Source organism: Rhinopithecus roxellana, chromosome 11 (genome assembly GCF_007565055.1).
Source record: "Rhinopithecus roxellana isolate Shanxi Qingling chromosome 11, ASM756505v1, whole genome shotgun sequence".
NCBI lineage: Eukaryota > Metazoa > Chordata > Mammalia > Primates > Cercopithecidae > Rhinopithecus > Rhinopithecus roxellana.
In genome coordinates, this window is record NC_044559.1 from 63,204,602 (window position 1) to 63,227,421 (window position 22,820).

Below are 22,820 nucleotides of genomic sequence, written 5' to 3' on the forward strand. Positions count from 1 at the left end.
GGTTTTTTCTTTTTTTTTTTTTTTTAAGCCAGTCAAATTTAGCAGTGGAGGGCTGTATACCAACTTTAGTGACACTAATGTTAATAAATTCTGATAACCCACTACCATCAGACCAGTTCAAGCCATCAGTTCTTACTTGAATTATTACTGTAGCTTTCTAACTAGTCTTCCTACTTCCCAGTTCTGCACCCAGCTTCTAGAAAAGTCATTACCATCCTCAAAAACTTTCTGTAGCTCAGTTTCATACAGAATTAAGTTCCACTGCATTAACTTGGCATAAAAAATGTTCAATAATATATTCTCATCCTGCAGTTATCACTTACTTCTGTATCTTCATTTGTTCTGTGCTGTGGCTAAACTGAATTTCTTTCTTTTCCTTGAACACATCCTCAGATTTTCTTCTTACCTATGGCAGAAGAAAACCTTTACTTATGCTGTTCTCTGTGTATACAGCATCCTTTTTGACTTGCATCTCCTGTAGTTGTGAATTCTCATTAATACTTCACTGTCTTTCTTCTTTCTCCCTATGATCATACGCTCTTTCAAAAACAGTTATCCAGAATTTTGGATTGCTATGGTCATCAAATGGAAGTAGCCATACCGGTTTGCAATTTCTCATTAAGCCCCAACCTCCAGAATGGGTTACATCTGATTTCACAGTTAAGAGAGTAATGGGTCCTTGGTTGACTACTTGGCAGTAATACAGCTTTCTGGAAAGGTAAGAATGACTAGATGACCTAGAGAAAATTAGGATTGCAAGATAGGTAAGACAGTCCCCATGTCTAATATTTGTTTTTCCTATCACCATGACCTTTTCCCTTGACTTTTTTCCTATTCCTGATCTTTTCAAGGCTGACTCCTTGAATGACTTCATTCAAATCAGCTTAAAAGTCACCTAAAAGAGGTCTTCTCCAACCACTTGACCTGAAATAGCCACCCAGTGCCTCCCTATTCCATTACATGATGGAAAAATGAATGCTTTATTTTCTTCATCTCAATCCCTTTTAGAAGTAATCTCACTTTTTTACCTGTTTATTTATTTATTATTTATTGTTTTTCTCCTACTAGAATTTAAGCACCAAGAGGATAGAAATTTTGTCATATTCAATACAGTTTCCCTGGCAACTAGAATCAAATTTAGAATTCTCAGAGACTATGAGAGTTCACTATCTGTTCGCTAGAAGATATACAAGACTTTTAAGGATAATACTTAAATCAAGATAGGCCATATGGTAATTCAGTTGGATAATGATCAGTGATGTTGAGCTTTTTTTCATATGTTCATTGGCCACACAAATGTCTTCTTTTGAGACCTAGCAATACTTTTAAGACTGTTGCTTCTATATTCGAACTCCTTTAAGTCATTATAGACTGCATAGTCACTACTTGTTGCTGTTATTACAATAACTGCCAGACAGAAAAATAAATCTCCTTCAGACTTTTAAGGAAGTTTCATATCTTAATAATTTTAATTGCTTTTTAATGGACACTAGCGGGAAACTATCACTGACAACTTCTGTAGTGGTTTTCTCATTTTTGTCAAGATGTGAATGTATTTGGATTAACGTGTGGGAAAGAGGCTTGAAAAAAATAGGAAGCTGAATTTAACATTGTCTTGAGCTAAATGTTCTATTTATTTTGTTTTTTAGTATAATATGCTTTTTCTTAGCTTTCCCATGACTCTACTTAGCAACTTTTGCTAAAAGAAACGCAATATATGATTGACTACTTTGAAGACACATACATTGGACACTTAAAATCAACAAAAGCAGAGAGGTATGATATAATACTTTTCATTGTTGTGTGTTGTACCTAGAGTTAAACTAATCATTTTAATGGCAGAAGCTAAAGAAACATAAACCTCAAGTCATCTTTTAGGAAATTCTATTGAATATTACAGATATTTGATATCCTCATATTTTGTTTAGGTACTTTTGCTAAATGGGTGACAACTTTTAAAAATCATTATTTAAAGTTCTGGCAACCTCCAGTTTTAGCACTGTGGTACAAAACTGCACTTTTTACTCACTTTCATCTTTGACTGCCTTATGAAAGTTTGCCTCTCAGCAGAGTAAAGCACCAGTGATTTGCTCCATGGAATAGTATCTCACCAGGTAGCCAGCATGGATGGAAAATTATGGCAAGTAACTTAAATTGTAGTAATAATGATTACCTGCTCCATTAGGTACAAGGTTTACAGGCCAAGGTAATATTTTAATCTAGTAGTGGTGATTACTTCTATGATATCTTGCATGAACTTAATAGCAAACCATTTTATCCAAATTATTATTTCAACATGTAAGTATTAGAAAAATTATTGTTGAGATAGTTTACATTATCTTTTTTTGTAAACCTTCAAAATCCAGAGTGTATTTTACATGTATAAAAGATCTTAATTCTGGAGCTAAATTTGTATTAGACACACTTGAGGTGTTTTTGGATTTCATAAAATTTACACCTACAACAGTAGTTTCACATACCTAAATTGTTTGAAACATATTTAAAAGTTTCAGTAACTGAATTGACTATCAATAAATCATTTTCTCTTATATTTGCATGTACTATGACAAAATTATTTATCTTTTTTAGAAAAATTGATTAGACTTTGAAGTAAAAACGTATCAACTTAAAAACTCTATTTCTCCAAGTTAAGTATATTTAAATAGCTCATGTCAACTTAAAATTATCAAATTCAAGTTTGAGTTGCAAAGCAACTCTAAATGTATTAATATCAACTATCTTTCTTGTAGTTTTGTAGCCAATTTATATAAATGCTGCTGTTTAGAATTAAAATCTGCATGTTGATTCATGTTAGAAAAATGTGTAAATCATTATTATTGAATTGCATTACGGAAAGTTTTCATTTCAACGTAAAGTCTAATAGCTGTTTATTAAGGTAATAAATGAGCTTTTCCATTCAGCATGATATGGATGAAAAAACATGTCATCCTGCCATTTTCTTGTTTTCAGTTATGGGATATTTGACAAGTATTGCTTTTGTTTCAAGACAATCTTGAATTGGGATTAACAATACAGAAAATCTTATAAAAATTTACAGTTGTGTTTAACAGAAAAATATTTTACACTGCTTTAGCTTTCATATTAAAATTAATTTAACTAAAATAAAATATTTAGTTTCTCACTGGCCACATTTCAAGTGCTCAATGGCCACATTCTAGACTTTAGTGAACTTTTTTACTACTTGCTTTGTATGACTGATGAGTCATTGCAAATAATAAGGTTAATTTCATTCAGTTAATTTCATTTCATTTCCCATTGGTGGTTATTAGGAGTACCACAGCTATATGTCAAAGGCTTATACTTCTGTGTTTCCCTTGTATAAAAATATTAAAATTTGGGTAAATATTTGAGGCTATAAATTGGGCAGTCATAACCTACATGCCTGGAACAGTCCAGAGTATGCCTATTTTCCCAAGATAATTATCAATAGAATTTTATTTTAAAAGGTATCTTGTTTCAGATGATAGTCTATACATTCCTTCTAGATATAATGCAAAGCATTTTAAAACCTCAGCTAGGAAGCAAGCAGTGTGTAGTAATACATGTAGTTAATACATGTACAGACAGAGAACGTATTCCTTCCCAAGCTATTTCCATATACTTATCTGAGACAGCCCATGAGGACACAGAGGACTGAGTAGACTTGCTACCTGCTGAGCACTTTTCCAAGAATACAACCAAAGAGGAATATCTAAATGTGATTCCAAATGTTATAAAGTTTTTCCACGTGCAGTTAAATTAGCACCTCTTGCTCTTCTCTTTGGTAGAAGATATTGGTAATGCTGTTTTAAACTTTGCTGTTGCCTTCAATGAAAACCACAGATATTATACCAAATATAAATACTTGGACCAAAGGAGAGAAGTATAGCTTCTATAAATTAGTTTTAAGTTAGAAAGTGTTTTTTTAAAAATGAATACACTTTAAAACTTTCAGAGCTACATTTTTTTTTCAAGTTATCAGTGCACTGGAAACTGGACTAATAAATATATAAGAAAGACATATCAATTATGTGCATGTAAATTATGTCCCTAAATTGCTTTTAATTTGTTCTCTTGAATAAGGAAGATTGTTACCTATTAATGTCAGCTATATGACAGGCATTACACTGATACATCATATCGCATTGATCAGATTTAAGTTTTATAACAATCCTGAGAAGTAGGTTGCATTAGTTGCATTAGTTGCATTTTGTAGGCAGGGAAACTGATGATCAGAGAGGTTAAGTAATCTGCTTTAAGTCACCTAGCTAGTGAGTGGCGAAGGTAGGGGTCTTATAATCCTTGGATTATGTCCTTCTAGATATAGTGGTTGTCTTATTATACAAGGCTCATAAGATTAGTAAGTCATGCTTTTTGGGGGAGAATCTGGATGGCAGCCTCTGTGGGTCCCTGGTTTATTGTTTTAAGAAAAAACTTAAGAGTTCTGCCTTCATAGAATTTAGGGGATTCAAAAATCACCTATCTGTAAAAAAAATAAAATGAGTTGCTGAATGAAAATTATCCAAGCTTCCAAATCTACCCTTTCTTTTAATTTGCAATACATGATAAAGCTCTCAGAATTGGGCTGAGCAATACTCTAATGGAGACTTCTGAGAGGGAATTTATCCACAAAATAGGATAGCCAGAAAGCATGGACTTTGAAATTAAGCAGTCCTGAATCTGAATTCCGACTGCCAGTTATACATTGTATGGTTTTAGCCAAGTTAATTCTTCGAAGCCTCTGTTTTCTCACCTGAAAACAGTAATATTTCCTACCTCACAGAATTACTTGCTGCAGTTTTATAAATGGTATAATTTGCTGCAATTTTAACTGTGTAAACATCTTTCTTTTACATATAGGTCCCAAATGTGGTATCTTTTCACAATGATGTATTTTATCCGAATTCTTCGAATTACCCATGGTGTCTTTCAAAATCAAAGATCTGCGAACCCTGAAGCAGATATGAATATTGTAAGCTGTTAGAAAATAAATCTGTACTGCCGAAATAACAGAGAATGCTACTCATCAAATTTGGAATTTTAATTCAATAGATTTACAGTCGAATGTACATATCTATATTCACATTCTATATGTTAATGTTTCTCATCTGCTATTCTATAGCTTAGTTTCTCCTTCAGCCTTATTCTATCTTTGTAATGAAAAATGTGTAAATATATTCATACCTTCACATATTTGAAATATATATTCATATATATGAGGGTATGAATATATACCTCCTTCTCTATATATTTACATATATACAAATTTCAGATATAAGATTAGGTATACACATAGATATGCAAACATTTATGGATGCATGTATATTTTTAAATTGTGTATAGGTGGGTAGGTAAAAGTATGAGAGACTAGTAGTTAAAAAAGAAAATATTCTTGCGATATCTCTTTGAGGGTGGGAGTTTGTTTGTTTGTTTGTTTATTTATTTATTTTATTCTTTCAATCCCTAGTATGTAAAACTGCTGCTCAGTAGGTGTTTAAAAAATATTTATTAACTGAATGAATCAGCAAATTAGTGAAAATAAAAATAGATAGGCCTGAGGTTGAGAGAGAACACCAAGGTTCATTATCACATAATGCGTTAGAAATGGCAAACCATTCAACTTTATTCGATAACAATTTTATGCTAAAAGATTTGCTTTTTTTTTTTTATCTAGAGCCAGATTATTTCCTACTGGGGCTACCCTGATGAAGAATATGATATTGTAACCGAAGATGGTTATATCCTTGGCCTTTATAGAATTCCTTATGGGAGGACAGACAATAATAAAAATCTAGGTAATATTCAATTGAAGATGGATTGGTGACCATCTGGGGCCTGAAGTTCTTAATTGTTCTAATTGACGGAGGACGTAGGACAAGAAAAGCACCTTAAGATTAAGTGAATACTTAACTTCCCATGTATCTTCCCACATGCCACAAGAAGAGACACGCAAGAAGATACACTGGCCTTCTGGTCACAGAGAGGTTGTGATGGAACACAAGCTGTTCTTCCCAGGTTTCTTTCGTGGATCACTTGGCTCTTACATGTTGATTCTCTAGAGTTTTCTTTTTCTGATGAGAAATTAGAAATGCTGTGAAACACAATAACATTATTATGCTCTAGGTTTTGAAGAAAGGCTGGTGCAAATTTCCTTCTTCGTCTTTGTCATTCTCTCCGCTAGAAACAGCAGAGAGATGAGGTTGGTAGCAGCCTCAGGGCTCTTTATTCCAACGCTAAGTGCATTTGAATCATCAGAGTGTGGTGAAAAATGCACTGGAATTTGTTAGGAGATCTGGGGTGTAATCCTAGATCTGCCACTCACTAGTAGAATATGTAATGGATTACTTTTGCTTATTCATATAATTACCCAAATAAAAGCCAAGTATTTTCTTTTCTCCTTAGCTTTTCTTCCTGAAAGAATGTTTCTTTCAGAAGGAAACAGAATGTGAAAAAAATAGAATGTTTCTTATATTATAGGGCATCCTCTCAAGTTATTTTGAACATTAAAGTACACTTCAGAGAGGATATTAATTTGAAACAACCTCAATAACATAATGTTGCATATTTATAAAGTTACACCCAGTAGCAGAAAATCTTAACATAGATTTTATATAATAATAGTATTTATCCCCCAAGCTAAGACCTCATTTTGCAAGTACTGTATTAAAGATTTAAAGATAATTTTAAAACACAGCAAGTGCCTTAGGGTGCTCTAAAGGCAGAGTCTGAGAGAGGGGTTCAGGTACATGTGACTGATTGGTGAAATACTGTCAGGAGGCAGTAATGTGGAAATTAGGATAAAGTAGGGTAAGGAGTTAAGGAGTAATATAATATGACTCAGCTTGGGGCTAGCTAAAAAATGATCTCAGAGAAGTTCAAGGTTCCCATAAAAATTACACTACAGAGGTGGTTCCACCTTGAAATTAGAGAGCCAGCTTTTTGTGTTCCTATGTCAGTTAATCATTGCCTGAAGGCTACCCCTAGAAGGAGGTGTGATCTCTTAGGTGAGGCAGTTCCAATTTGGCCAAGAAAGGAGCAATAGTAAGCCCTTAAAAAGCAATACTAAGGCCATAACTAGTATTCATAAATGTCCTCCTCCACCATCCATTCTGGGTTTCTCTATCTCTTAGCTAGCCTGCCTGATGAGCAATAGTAAACCCTTAAAAAACAACCTAAGGCTGTAACTTGTACTCATAAACATCCTCATCCACAATCTATTCTAACTTTCTCTACCTCTCAGCTAGCCTGCCTGATAGGGTAAGCTAGGCCCTCATCCCTAGGGGCTAAGATATTCATATCAGATGATGGTTGTACTTGTTCATGTACAGTTAAAACCGGGCATAGAAGTAGGAAAAGATGACCCAGTGGATCACCTGAAGAGCAAATGTATTTCTCCCTTTCCTCATTTTGTATCAGCAGACCTACTTTCTTATGATGATAAGGGTCAATGAACTTCCTGGTCTTCAGTAATGAAGAGCCCACAGTGACCAGGCAGTGGTCATAGCTTTAAGTTTGTTAGGATGCTTATAGTGCCTTGGTGGTAGCGTTTTCTCTCTGGAGACCAGGGCCTCTAGAGATGTAGAGGCTGAAACTGTGAGAACAGATCCCTAAGTGGGTTCCTAGGAGTAATGGCAAGCTCTTGTTCCTCAGACTCCTGTGTTCTACTTATTGGGTTATCACAAATATATTCTCGCCATCTTTAAAAAATGTACAATAATTCCTGAAGGATAGTGCCCATGCTTACAGAATGTCATCTCTCAGCTGGATTTTTCCTGGCTGGCTTTTACTGAGCATTCAAGGGCTTGTTTCATTTTTCTATCAGGTTGGCAGCCTCTTGATGAGAGTTACATGGTAGTATCAGTGGATACCATTGCCATGTGCCAATGGATATGTCAACTTTGCTATGTAATTGATCCCTTATTTAAAATATGTTACTTAAAATGTATATGAGTGCTCAAATTACATAAAATGTTTGATTATTCTCTTTCACTAAAATGTATATATTTAAGTGTGATGTGACCTAATTGCTCACTTGGTTATTTGAAAGATATCCATTAGTGAACTGTATTAAACAGCTTTGTCATACAATGGGATTAAATCTTAGTAACTTACCCTACTTATGAAAAGAATTTTTAAAAACTTTAAACTGTCATGTACTAAAAGTTTGAATTTCATATAAGAGATTTTCATATAGATAACCACAAAATTTATAAAGAATTTTCTACATTTATTTTTCAGCTCAGAGGGTTGTTGTATACTTGCAACATGGTTTGCTTACATCTGCCAGCAGCTGGATTTCCAATCTTCCCAACAATAGTCTGGGCTTCATTCTGGCAGATGCTGGTTTTGATGTGTGGATGGGAAATAGCAGAGGAAATACCTGGTCCAGGAAACACTTGTACCTGGAAACGAATTCCAAAGAATTCTGGGCTTTCAGGTACAAATAAAATGAAGTAACATTTCATTTTATAAGTGTATACAAATTTTTCAGTTTGAATGAAATAAAATAAAATTTAGGTCTTACTCTTTTCACAATTTAGGACTTTCCATAGACCATTACAATTTATGTGAATTTCGGCTTGAAAATTAAAGAGTTCTTGTGTGATTTTGAGTTTGTTACTCATGTTTCAGCAATAATCTTTATTTCTTACTTAGTACCTTACTGACCAACCCTATCCTTCCTTTGATTACTCTTCTACTCTATAACTCATATATTTTGTCTACCCTATTCTGTTTTTATATACAAACACCCTCTTTATAAGACTGCCTTGTGATTTTATTTCCTTGACTTTGAGTTCCCACAGAAGTCTCTATTTAGAAGACACATTATACCATATAACTTCCTGATTAATAATAAAAGACAGTAGAAAATTGCCTTTATTCATTCACCTATTCATTATTTTCAAAGATTAACATAACATTAGTAGAAAGTGCTATTTTTATTTTCCTCTTTCTTTTGTAGTTTTGACGAGATGGCAAAATATGACCTTCCAGCCTCCATTGATTTCATTGTGAAGCAAACCAGACAAGAGGAAATATTTTATGTAGGCCATTCACAGGGTACTACTATTGGTATGCCAAGAAAGATTATTGCTAATATCCCTTAATTTCTTTGTTAATGTTGTGCATATACTTTTTAAAGTTGTGGATAAGCTTCTAGACCTGTAAGTAAAACAAAAACTGTGAGATAAGCATAGTATAGCAGAATGTCCTGGAATCTTACATGCTGCTTTGATCCCACATGGAGTCTTCTCTAGTCACAAGGAATTCATTGTAAAGACAAGGTTGGTTGTGGTTTTGTTTGTTTCAAATTGTATAAAAGTTGGATATCTATGTTATTTAAGATCAAAGTGAGATTGCCACTATTATGTGTTCTACAAATAGAACTTTCACATTATTTTTCCTTTCAAAAATGTAGCATAGGATTTTATGAGTGGAAAAGATGAAAATCTATGTATGTTTTTGCATTTAGGACTGAACAAACTTAAGAAATGCACAAAAATCAGGGAATTCTTTCTATATTTAAACATGACTAGAAAAGAACTTTAATCAGAACTCTAATGCCTGTCTAATATATAACAACTTTACTTTCAGAAATAAATTACTTATGACCTAACATAATTCTCTTGCATGGTACTATAAACCTCTTTACTCATGTTCTACTTTGCAGGGAGAAAAAGCCATCTTATAATAGAAGCTAATATTAAGTAAATCGTTTCTAAGCTGAAGACAATAATTTTCTTATAGAAATAATCCACTTCCTACTACAAAAAGCATGTTGAGTAACAATCTAATCCCATTTTCTACAGATCTTTTCTCTGACATGTATTAACCATATATGTGACTTTTAGTCCAAATTCTCATCAACTATTCAATTATCTAAAACCAGGAATGCCTGAAAATGTAGAAATAAGAAAAAAATGAGTAATGAGTGTCGGAGCTTGTTGACTTATCACATGATATATAATTCTTTGGTTGTTTGGCTTCTCAGAACCTGACCTAAATAAATAAATAATAAATAAATAAATAACCAATCAGAAATCAGAATATTGACGTGTAAGTAGATAGCTTGATAAGACGGCAAAGGGAAAAATGACTATTTTCACATTAATGCCTCAAAACTACCAATAAAATAAGATGCTTAGTATCCTCTGTATAAGATGATAGGGAGTTTTAAAATATATTGAAGATAAATGTTAAAACAATGGGACATTTATTGAGCCTGTCACCTAAAGTGTAAAATTCACCTGTCTGAAAATTCACGTTTCATTTTCACCATTGCAAGTTATAAAAAATGTTCAATATTGCTCCTGATTTTTAAACTATGATGTTACATGTCTGATTTATTGCTAAAGTATCATTCTTTATGGTCTATACATTGTAGAAACCCGAATTATCAGCATTATATTATGACCAATATAATATAATATACTGGGTGATTTAAAAATGTTTGATAGGTGAGTTAAGAAATAGTTCATTGTTCAGAAACTATTTTTGAACTTACTCTTATTCTCCTTGGTGTCATCTCTTACATGCTAGTAATTGCTTAAGAATAGCTTACTAATTTATATCTTATTTTATTTTAGGCTTCATAACATTTTCTACTATACCAAAGATAGCTGAAAGAATCAAAATATTTTTTGCCTTAGCACCAGTTTTTTCCACAAAGTACTTAAAAAGTCCTTTAGTTAGAATGACATACAAATGGAAGTCAATAGTCAAGGTATGTTCTATCTTTATTTTATGTCATTGATAACCCAAAGTGATAATTTTATGCTTTCAAATAAGAGATCTTGACTATATTCAGACAACCACAAGTATGAATTGAAATTTTTGGTTTCATTTACATTAGATTCCTGCCTTTGTTTCTACAAAGGAATACAGTTTTACTTATTATAACTTTAGAACCTCACTGTGAGAGGAAATCCAGTGGCCAAACCACCCTGCTTCCAAGTTTTTTCCTTTATTTGAAATTTTCAAACTACTGTGAGATAATTTGTTCTGTTTTATACATAGTGAATTACGACAACATTTCTTTAGTACTTATTGTGGTCATCCAAATGTGGATAAAATAAATTTATTTTACAGGCTTTTTCTGGCAACAAAGAATTCTTGCCTAAAACCTCATTTAAAAAATTCGTTGGTTCAAAGCTGTGTCCACTACAGATTTTTGATAAGATTTGCCTCAATATCTTGTTTATGATGTTTGGATATGACTCAAAAAACTTAAATATGGTAAGAACAAGTTGGATTTGAAATATGTAAATTTTCCAATATTTGAAAAGTATAATAATAATAGTGCTTGTGTTATACCTTGTGTCATTTTGTGTTTCATCCACATACACTAGTCGTCAGATTCTTAGCCTATCTGATTTTATGACTATATCAACATTGTACAACTAACTTGCATTAACATGCTAGGATTGTTTTACTTGCATATTTGTCTTGCTGTCTGTAAATATTAGAGAGCAGCTGATGTGATGGGTATCTTTATTGACCTTTGCTACTGGGTATTAGTCTCCTGAGACTTCTAAGATTTAGGTCCTCTTCTATTCAGTTGTTTCCTGTAACTCCATAACTCCTCCTGCTGCTTCCTAATACTCCTTCCCATCCTTGTTGATCTTTCCATAATTAGAATCAGTGCCGCCAATTATCTTTAAGTTTCTAGCTTTTATCAATACTCTTGGAGTGGGAAACCATTGTAGTACTCAAGGTACTATTACCAAAACCTTTGGATTGATTGTGTATAGGTTCTCTTAAGGATATAGGCATTCATTCTAAGCGTTTCTCATCACATTATTTAAAGATGCAGATTTGGCAGAAGCAAATGTGCCATTTGGACTAGAGGTTAGTTCTTGTACCTGGACCTTTTAAGAGCTTCTCAAAGAGAGCCAATATAGACATTCAAAGAAAGAGAGGTATTCTCTTAATTCCCAAACACACTTTTATGCCACAAGGACATGTTTGTTGACTTTGTTGATTTTGTTCAACCTTATCTTATTTTCAGAATGCTATAAAAAAACTCAGTTCTCATCTTTTCCATCCGTAAAGATATGAGCAATGTACCTTCTGCCGGAGAAGGCAAAAAGGATTACTTCCATATTCCCTCTTTTTCATATTTTTCTGTTCATCTAGTGCTAAGCACCTACTATGGGAGGCCTGGAAGAATCATAAATACAATGTTTATTTTTACTTATCCATTCATTCTATGTTTTAGGTAGTATATTTGGCCAATTCTATATTTTTTGTAATTATAATGTGATGTCTCTGAGAACTCTTTTTTTTGTGTGTAAATTATTAGAAAAGCTTATACTCTGGTTTCCTAGCCTTCAAAACTGTGGCATTTCTTCTGCAACAGAAGTTGACAGTGTTGTAGATTGTAATATGACTGTGTCTTAATTTAACTGGAATTGTAGGAAGTTGGAAGAGAAAATTTTCATGCACACTGTGTTTGGAAATAGTTAATTGTGAAACTGTGGTTCAGCTTGAATCAGTCTCTTGAGCCTAGCAAGATCTGTGGAGGAAGTAGGGTCTGGCTTAAAATTGTTTGCTTAGAGCCAGTATGAAAAAACAAAAAAGAATCTGGTAGTTTGTAAAAAGGCAGTGAGTGGAACCTAACCGATGTCACTCGGGTGTGGAAAACCAACCAGAGAATTGAAAGCAAGTCGTGGGAACTGAAAGCAAAGTCATGATGCAAGGAAAAACAGATGACAAAAATGCTCACAATGTGACTTGGAAAATGTATCCTCAAACAACCAAAGTTTTGAACTTGTCCAGGTGTTATGATTTTTTGATGATGATTTACAAAAAGAAATTCTAACTCTTATGAAGGGAAATGAGCCTGAGATATCTGAGTACAGCTGTCAAGGGTGTGTGGTTACTATTTAGGTCCCTTTCAGGAAATGGATTCCTTCTTATCTTTCTGATAAAGGTGAAGTAGAGACTCTGGTAAACATTTCAGATTGCTCACAGATAGGCCTGACAGGTGTTTATGAAAGCTACTGTGCACTTCTTCATATGGAAGGATGAACAGAACAATGCAATTTAGGTTGTATAAGCCTCTGACCTACATTAAGGTAAACAGTAGTGACCCATGATGGAAGGAATATCTGGAGTGCACCAGAAAACTAAGCATTATATTGGAGCTTATTTCAAACACAGAGAATAATTATAATTAGAGGACATAATAAATATCTGAGTTTTAATTATAGAATGTTTCTGTTAAAAATTTCTGTACAGGCTATTTAACATTGTTCAGTCAGAACTTTATTTTTGACAGTTTCAAGTAGCCTGAATGGCAATGAAAACAAAAGAAATTTTCTCTTTTTTATTGAGGTACAATTGACAAATAAATACATTGTGAAATAATTGCCACAATCAAGTTATTAACACATCTGTCACCTCACAGAGTCACATTTTTGGTGAGAATGCTTAAGATCTATTCTCTCAGCATATTTCAAGTATACAGTACAGTATAATTAGCTAGTCACCATGCTGTACATTAGGTCCTCAAAATGTATTTACTATGTAACTGAAAGTTTATACTCTTTGACCACCATGTCCCCATTTTTCCCACCTGCCAGACCCTGGCAATCATCATTTTACTCTGTTTCTATGAGTTCATCCTTTTATCTATTTAATATTCTACATAGGAGTGATACCATAGAGTATTTGTCTTTCTCTATTTGGCTTATTTAACTTACTAATGCCCTTCAGGTTCATCTATGCTGTCACAAATGGCAGAATTTTTTTCTATGATTGATTAATATTCTACGTATATATATGTATGTGTATATATACACACATGTATATGTGTGTATATGTGTACACATACATATATACATATATACGTACATATATACATATATATGTGTATTAACAATATTTTCAAATCCATTTTGACAGTCTTTGCCTTTTAATTGGATTATGGTATTTAGTAAATTTGTTTTTATATAATTATTAAGATTAGATTTATGGCTATCATCTTGCTATATGCTTTTGATTTGTCCTATCTGGTGTTCTTTTTATTTCACATTTCTTGACTACTTTTGTGTTTCTGAAATACTTTTTATACTTTATTTTATCTTATTTTATTACAGCTTTAAAAATATTCTTTATTATTCTCTTAGAAATTATAAAATGTATCATGTATTATTACTTACATTAAATTTGTGTTTATATCCACATCCTAAATAATGCAAAAACTTTATACCAGTTTAACTGGGATTCACCGTTTGGGATACACTGAGCTTCTTTCATCAAATTTAAACATTCTCAGCCATTAGTATTTCAATTATTTTTTTTCTTTCAAAATATTGGACCACCTGACAGTGGCCAACATCTTTCCTTGCTCTATTTTTTTTTGTGCTTAAGTTTGAATATTTTATATAGTTTTGAATTTGAGTTCAATAATCCTGTCTTTTGCTGTGTGTAGTCTGCTTTTAAATCCATCTAATAAATTTTAACATTTATATATTATATTTTTATTTTGAGTGTCCATTTGACTATAAAATAAATTCTAATTATCTGTTAAAATATTCTTCCTTTATGACCATTTTAAACTTTAAAAAATATTTTATTTAATATATTCATCATACTTTATTTTAAAGCTTTTGCTAACTCCAATGTTTGCAGCATCTCTGCATCTGCTTTTGCTGATTATTTTATGTCCTTATTGTTGGCTGTGTTTTCCTGTTTCACTCTGTGACTAGGATTGAATGCAAGGTCCTGTGAATAGTATGCTGCACATTCTCTTGGTTAAATAACTGTCTTAGTGCATTTTGTGTTGCTATAATAGAATACCCAAGACTGGGTTATTTATAATGAACAGAAATGTATTGGTTCACACTTCTGGAGGCTGGGAAGTCCAAGATCAAGGCACTGACATCTGGCAATGACCTTCTTGCTGTGCCACCACATGGTGAAAGGTGTAGGGCAAAGAAGCAACAATGAAGCAAAAGGGAACCAAACTCACCCTTTTATTTTATTTTATTTTTTATTTTTTTTGAGACGGAGTTTCGCTCTGTCACCTAAGCTGGAGTGCAGTGGTGCGATCTCAGCTCACTGCAACTTCTGTCTCCTAGGTTCAAGCAATTCTCCTGTCTCAGCCTCCTGAATAGCTGGGACTTCCAATGCATGCCACCATGCCCGGCTAATTTTTGTATTTTTAGTAGAGATGGGGTTCACCATATTGGTCAGGCTGGTCTCGAACTCCTGACATCAGGTGATCCACCCACCTCGGCTTCCCAAACTGCTGAGATTACAGGTGTGAGCCACTATCCACAGCCTCAAACATACCCTTTTATAATGGCATTAATCTCATCCATGAGGGCAGAGACTTTATGGCTCAATCACCTCCCAAAGATCCCACCACGTACCACCACCACAATGGCAACCAGCAGGAGTTTAGGAGGGAGCAAACATTCAAACCATGGCAGTTATCCTCTCAAGAGTTTAGACTCATTTAGCTAATTGTCAGTGCCCATTTTTAGATTTTTTAGGGTTGGTCTTATTTTATTCACTTTTCGTTAATTCAGGAGACTACTTCTGGCAATCTATGGCCTTTAGTCCAACTCCATAGCACCCACATAGACTGATTTCTGTTTCTTCTGCCCAGCAAGACTGCCATACTCTATTTGGCTCTAATTCCCTGCACTGTATTGGAAAATGTCCACAGGATGAAAGTTGGGATTAATGAAAGGTTTGCTTCTTGTATTTTTATTCTCTTCAGGTTCCTGTCCTCTGGTGGTTGCTTTACAGTTTCTGTAAACCTGAACAATTGTTTTATAGTTTGCATCCGATAACGTAAAAAATATTTGTGAGGTTTTTTAAAATAATTTTTTTCATTTTTGCTTGTTCTTACATGATACCTCTCTCTTCATATACTTGCTTTTCTTTGACTGAGTAGAGTTAACTGATTTTGAGAAATTTTTACCAAGAATTGGAATAGTAAGACAGGCCTTTTCTTCTTGTGGAAATAAATCTTGCTTGCTTTTTCAAGGCACCTGAGGTCACTTTGAGATCAGTACTCGACATGTCTGGTTCACTGAGGTTCCCAGGGACTATCTAGGCAATGCAAATATAGATTGCAGATTAACATCATGGCTTTACCTTGAGCACTATAGAATTTGAGGCCCTTATGGAGAGTGTTTCTTTTTAAAATCTTTCAACTTTGACAGGCCTTAGACTTTGATTTTTTGTTTTTTTCAACAGCTAAGGTCTCAGAATGAAACTACATTCTCTGTGACTGACAACCTTAAACAAAGTGACTTTAGTTCTTTGTCTTTGGGGGTTCTTTATTTCTCTCTTCAATTTATTTTAGTAATTTACTTCTATCTTGTTAGTTCTTTCATGCTTTCAAAAGGTGTTTGTGTATGTGTGTGTATAGGCCTGTGTCAGTCACATTTGATTGTTTTCAGTAGGGTGAGTGACAGATCAAATAACTTAGAAATTCAATAATGGCATCTATATTAACGTAAAAATTGTACAATTGAATAAGTATATTTGTATATTTAATTAAAATATAATTTGATGATTTGTTTATTAATATTAATTTTAAAATAACCTAATTTTCTTGAAATAATTTAGTTCAATAAATATTAAGAGATTATGCTTTCTATGATTCAACTAATATAAAAACGCTTTTTTTTTAAAAAATCCCTCAGAGTCGTTTGGATGTGTATTTTTCACACAACCCAGCAGGAACATCTGTTCAAAATATGCTCCATTGGAGTCAGGTATAACTGCTAAAGTGCATTTCAATACAATTTAATTTACGCTACTCATGGTTTACCTCATTATTCTAGGGATCATACCATGGCCATAGAGTAATAAATTTATAAGGATAAAATAAAATTATTGTATATTTCTATAATTCCTTATAGTTTATAAAATATTGAGGCCAGGTGCAATGGCTCACACCTATAATCCTAGCACTTTAGGAGGCCAAGGTGGGTGGATCACCTGAGGTCAGGAGTTTGAGACTAACCTGGCCAACATGGTGAAACCCCGTCTCTACTAAATACAAAAATTAGCTGTGTATGGTGGCACATGCCTGTAATTCCAGTTACCTGGGAGGCTGAGGCAGGAGAATCACTGGAACCCACGAGGTGGAGGTTGCAATGAGCCAATATTGTACTGCTGCACACAGTAAGACTCTGTCTCAAAAATACATAAATGAAAATAAAATGTTAGTATCATAATTTAATAAATCCTCTAAACCTAAGTAGTGTTACAGCAATATAAATATCAGTTTTACAAATGAGAAAATGTTACAACAGCAGACTAGGGATTATCTAGGCCATGTCCCACAATTGACTTGCCCAATGCTTGAAAACTATTCCACTTTTAAAAATCTGACTGGAACACAGTTAGTTATCCTGATGCCTACTCTGAAACACTTTCACTAGACTGCACTTTCTCCTCTGTTAAATTGTTAACTCCTGAGGACCATGAGAAGTTTATTCACTTTTGTATTTCCAAGGCCAACAGTTCTTAGCATATAGTAGATACTCAACTAATATTTGTTCAATTAATGATATTGATTTAAAAAAAACTACTGTGAATGCAATCTTAATATTGAAAACCAGGATAACATAGTAGAAAGAACACTTTTCTCAGATCAAAAGACCAGAAATTAAAACCTTTCTCTGGACCTTAGTGGCAGGGTGACATTGAGCATCTCATTTAATCTTCCTGAATCAGTTTCCTTTATTTTTAAAGTGAAATTAATAATTATCTGATTTAACTAAGAAAAATATTGTAAGAATTGAAAAGGCTAATGATTATAAATGTTCATTAAAGTTAATAAACACTGGGTAACTTTAAAGTGTGGTTAAGATATTGGGTAAGGCTTTTTCATTTACAAAAAGTTTAAATCTATAATGTAATTGATTTGATATAACTTACTGAAAACATTTATTGTAACTTATATTTAGGTAAGATAAGCTATACTTTATTCTCTGGTGATGGCTAGACTAGAAAAATCTAAACAACCTTTGCAATTATTTATCCATTGTAACAATATTTATTGCACACCTACTATGTGTCTATACTATTCTGTGTTCATGGGCTACATCAGTGAACAAAACAAGAACTCCTGTCATCCTTAAGCTTACATATTATTAGTAGGTATATAGATAATAAACAGTAACCATGTCAACTTTAAAAACTATTGTAATGTGTTAGAAGGGAATAGAACTATGGATAAATTGGGATAAAAGAGTAGGGAAAAGGTATTAGGCATGCTGAGAAGCGGGTTGTACTTTTGAATAGAAAGGTCAGGCCAGGTTTTAGTGAGATGGTGACATTTGGAACATGGAAACTTAGCGAAAGGAGGCAAAAATAATGAGTAAGACAGGGATCTGCATACCATTGTAAGCACTTTGGCATTCACTCTGTGTGAAGTGAGTAGGCACTGGATGATTTTGAGCAGGGAAGTGGTATGACATAGTTTACAGTTTTAAAAGGAACACATTGGCTGCTATGTTAAGTAGACTATAGTAGGACAAGAGTGAAAGCAGTGAGAGAGTTAGAAAATTACTGCAATAATCCAAATGGGAATGACAATTGTTTGGACTGATGTGTTGACAGCAGAGATGGTGAAAATGAAAGGAGTCTGAATAAACATATGTATATCATGAACATGCAGGCAACAAAGTTTAATGAAGGACCCTATAAGAGGTGAGAGAGAAAGAGAGTCTTGGATGATTCTAAAGTTTCTGACTTACATAAGGAAAAGATAATATTGCTATTAAAGGAGATAGGGAGGTTTGATGATGAAGGTTTTGGAGGAAAGGTAAAATAAGTTTTAGGTATTCAAGTGATGACGTTGAGTAAGCAGTTGTATATAGGAGCCTAGAATTTAGGAAAGACTTACAAAAGAAGGTAAACATTTTGAATATAAATGACATGTAAAGCCAAGAGAGTGAGAATACAAAAAGCCAGGGGTGAGAATGCAAATGAAGTGAGTATAGGCAGAAAAGCAAGATCCTTTTGAGAAAGGATTGGGTACCTAGATCGGAAAAGATTAACAGGTCAGGTGGCAGAAACTAAATTGGATAAACAAAGCTGAAAAGGAACAGAAAGTAAAAATGAAGATCAAAAAATTGTGGTATTCTAGAAGTTAGGTAAAGGAAAGATCTCAAGGATGAGGGAATGAACAACTATGTCAAATGCTGCCAACAGATAACATGAGAAAATTCCTCAGAATTGATCAAAGTGTTAGAAATGTCAAGGTCATAAGTAACCTTGGCCAGAAAGTGGTGGTGAGGCTATGAGTGTAAAGGGGTAAAGAAAAAAGTGACTTCTGGGAAAAACTCTTGAGCCCTATTGTTTGAAGCAAGGTGTTTTAGGTGGGTGTTATCTTAGTCTTAGTGCAAGACACTCAGTGTTGACCTCTGTTGAAGAAGCTGAAGATTTGAGGAAGCCTGATGTTACTTCTCCCACAAGAGGCCCTCCTTTGGGTAGAAAAAAGCCTTGGGTATATGTACATTTATATAAAGACAATGGAATTATTTCTTTAGATTCCCCTGCCCCAATCTCCAACCCCTTCCATTTATTTCTCTACTCAAAGGAAAAGAAGAACAAAGAAGCCCACCTGCATAAATACCAGCAGACCCAGTACAACGGGGGTATATATGCATTGCATGCTTAACTTGCTCAGCTGCCACTGTAATGAACAAATGATACGGTCTTTTTTGTTTGTTTGTTTCTCTTTCAGCTTTTAAATTCTACTCATTTGAAAGCTTATGACTGGGGCAGTCCTGATCTGAACTTGGTTCATTATAATCAGGTACATAATTCTCTACAAAAACTCTCTTTCTTCCTGATTTTTTAGATAACTTTTCTATAGATCAAGGATCAACTGTAAATCCCCAGAGTACAATAACACACTGATAAGGACCAGCAGATGAAGATAATATTTATTTGGATACATATTGTCACATCCAACCAAAGTGGCTTTTCCATGTTTTCTATGTATTTTAACAACAAATATCCTGGATAAGTCTAGAAAAGTTGACAGGCAGTAGAAGAAGTCAATGTCTCTCAAGAGGAAAAATACTGTGCTTTTTTATATCCATAGCTTTACACTTAGTTAAATAAGAAATAAAAGGCATAATATATTTATTGACCCTAAAACCAGTTATGCTATTTAAAAAGGTAAGAAAACATATATAATAATTAGGAAAAATTCGAAGTCAATGAGAATGTGGTAAAAATTGTATAATGACAAAATTATTGAAGTATTAGAACCCAAGTCTGTCTGACTTCAAAGTTTACGCTTTTCCTCCATACTTTTCTGCCTCAGCTAAACTCCAGGCTGATGTGATCTGTTCATATAAAAGTCTGATCTTCATATAAAATTTAAAGATCAAATTCAAAGAGATCAGAGTTGACATGGACTGCCAATACTTATAATTTATTGACAAACATATTGACAGTAATACTGCCACAGAAAATTGACTTAAAATCTTTCATATTTTATAAGTAGTACTGAAATTATCTCTGTGAAGTATTTGAATATTTTGAATTAGAACAAACTGTCTAGTTTAGATTTATGTATAACTTATTTTCAACTAAAACTGGTAATGCCTATTCATACTTTCATACCTTTGTTTCAACAGGTCCACTAAGTTGAATCCATTAGATTTGACTTATTTTAAAACAGTATTTAACTCATCATTTTAAACAATTAGTAATTAAAACCTTCTAATGTATCATCTCCTATGAAAACTCTTTTTTCATTCATTTATTTTTAGACAACGTCTCCATTCTACAACGTGACAAACATGAATGTGGCAACTGCAATTTGGAATGGTGAAAGTGACTTGTTGGCTGACCCTGAAGACGTTAAAATTTTACATTCTGAAATCACAAACCACATTTACTATAAAACTATTTCTTACTACAATCATATAGACTTTTTATTTGGATTAGATGTCTATGATCAAGTTTACCATGAAATCATTGACATTATCCAAGACAATCTATAAAGAACCATGGCGCTGTGTGTTTAAAGATGTATATCATTCCTAATGAAATCCAATTCTTATTTTTTTAACTGTGTATGTTCTTTCATTTTTAAAACTAAAATATGTAGCTTTTCCATCTATATTCTCATTGACCTTAGGCCCTCCAGTCATTAAATCAGTGTCATTTATCATCTCAGGGGCAATGGCAGATTATAAATCAATCTAAGAAGCCTGTTGAGTTTCAAAATAGCATTTACATAACTTATATCAAAAACAATAATCTTTAACATTTTCAATTGCAGTAGATAACTTTTTAAGAAAGTTTTTTTCAAAAGTACATGGGCTTACATATATTATAAAAAATAGAGTTTTGAGAAATACTTGATGATATGAAAGCTAATGTTCCTCTATGCTAAATGAAGAGTAAAAACACTTTTCAAGTTTTATAAAGGAGTTTGGGGAGAAAAGAAAAAGAAAGAGAGCCTGGATGCCAATGCAATATTGCTGCCTTGTGATCATTTCAGGCAAAGTTCCAGATGTAGGAAGATCATAGAAACTGTAGAGGGGCTGTGCCTCACTTCCCAGAGTGTATAGCTTGAGAAGAGGAAAGTTGCCTTTCCAGCCTATTGTGTGTTAAGAGCAGCAATGGTTGAGTTATAGTCCTAGGTAACTAGATCTGATGCTGGACTTATAAAATATTATGCACTGTAGCTTCGTGCATATAAGATCCAAGAATTTCTTATATATGAGATGTGTAGATATATTCAAGAGAGTACTAGAAGATGGAAAGAGAAATAAGATTTGGAATGAAAGGATACTGTCAATAAATGCAACACATATAATAGGAAGCACGGACTGTGGCAAGACAATGGGCATCACCAGGACATGTACACTAAAACCTCTCTCAAAATTGCATGCAGACTTCCTGTTTCCGATTTATCACATAAGAAGATTGGAAGTCACCACTCAGTCCAAACAACAAATAAAAGTTCAGTAGACTGAAAAATCAGTAATTCCTCTTGTCAGTCTTTTTGACACTTAACACACTTTTGTAAGTTTTACCTTCAGGAGCTTAATCAGGTTCTCACAGTAAATATTAGAGAAAAATTCTCTTGTGCTCTAGCAGAGAGAGAATAGAAACCATTTTGAAGTAGGTGACAACACTCTGCTCTTAACAAGGCCTGTCCTCAGAAGAAACTAGTTAACCAGAGCCTAACCTGCAGGGTTTTATCAAAGCCTAATGAATCTGAAGAAAAGATCATACCCAACTCCTGCCTACTCTAGCAATCTCTTCAAAGTGGAACTGAGAAGCACTTCTGAAGTTCACAGGCCAGAGGCACAGGCACACTAAAAGCCTGAGACCTAACAATGGGAGTATAGAACGCTTCCCCTCCCTCATATCTCACCACTATGTTACCACCTACTCTGCTGAAGGATGTTGTTAATGAGGAAGACTATGTATGTGCGGGGGCAGGAAATATATGGGAAATCTTTGTACCTTCCTCACAATTTTGCTGTGAATATCAAATTAGTCTAAAAAATATATCCTTAAAAAATTGCATGCAAGGATATATGAAACGGGAAGATAAACTTTTCTTCGTTCCATTTCCTGAACAATGCATAACCTCTTGGGACATTTGTAGTCCCTGGGGAGACTAAGATGCTAAGAAGAAAGTCTAGAATTGAGTGTGAATTTACCACATAAAGACTAACAAAAACAGTGCATAATTTGCGGATTTGGAGAATTAAGTTTTCTGCATTAAGCAAAACAGGAGTTGAAAGGCAAGTTCAGCTAGTTTTGAGGTTGCTAAATTTGTAGTTAACACATGCTTATGACCGTCTGAAATT

General features: G+C 33.7%; 1 protein-coding gene across 1 annotated transcript; it reads left to right on the top strand.

Annotated features, from left to right (window-relative positions):
* The first annotated feature begins 1,148 nt into the window (after positions 1-1,148).
* Positions 1,149-21,059, top strand: LIPJ (lipase family member J). The gene is made up of 11 exons (XM_010379621.1): positions 1,149-1,232; positions 1,650-1,776; positions 4,861-4,972; positions 5,675-5,795; positions 8,239-8,437; positions 8,963-9,072; positions 10,587-10,723; positions 11,089-11,235; positions 16,665-16,736; positions 19,721-19,792; positions 20,760-21,059. Exons 2-11 carry the CDS (start codon positions 1,718-1,720, stop codon positions 20,991-20,993), a joined length of 1,263 nt encoding a protein of 420 aa, XP_010377923.1. The 5' UTR covers positions 1,149-1,232; positions 1,650-1,717; the 3' UTR covers positions 20,994-21,059.
* The last annotated feature ends 1,761 nt before the right edge of the window (positions 21,060-22,820 follow it).

Excerpts from the sequence above, each read along its gene's own strand:
- LIPJ (XM_010379621.1), top strand. The coding sequence starts at position 1,718 with ATGATTGACTACTTTGAAGACACATACATTGGACACTTAAAATCAACA. Across the intron at positions 1,777-4,860 it reads AAATCAACAAAAGCAGAGAG|GTCCCAAATGTGGTATCTTT; the intron begins GTATGATATAAT and ends TTTTACATATAG. Across the intron at positions 19,793-20,759 it reads ACTTGGTTCATTATAATCAG|ACAACGTCTCCATTCTACAA; the intron begins GTACATAATTCT and ends ATTTATTTTTAG.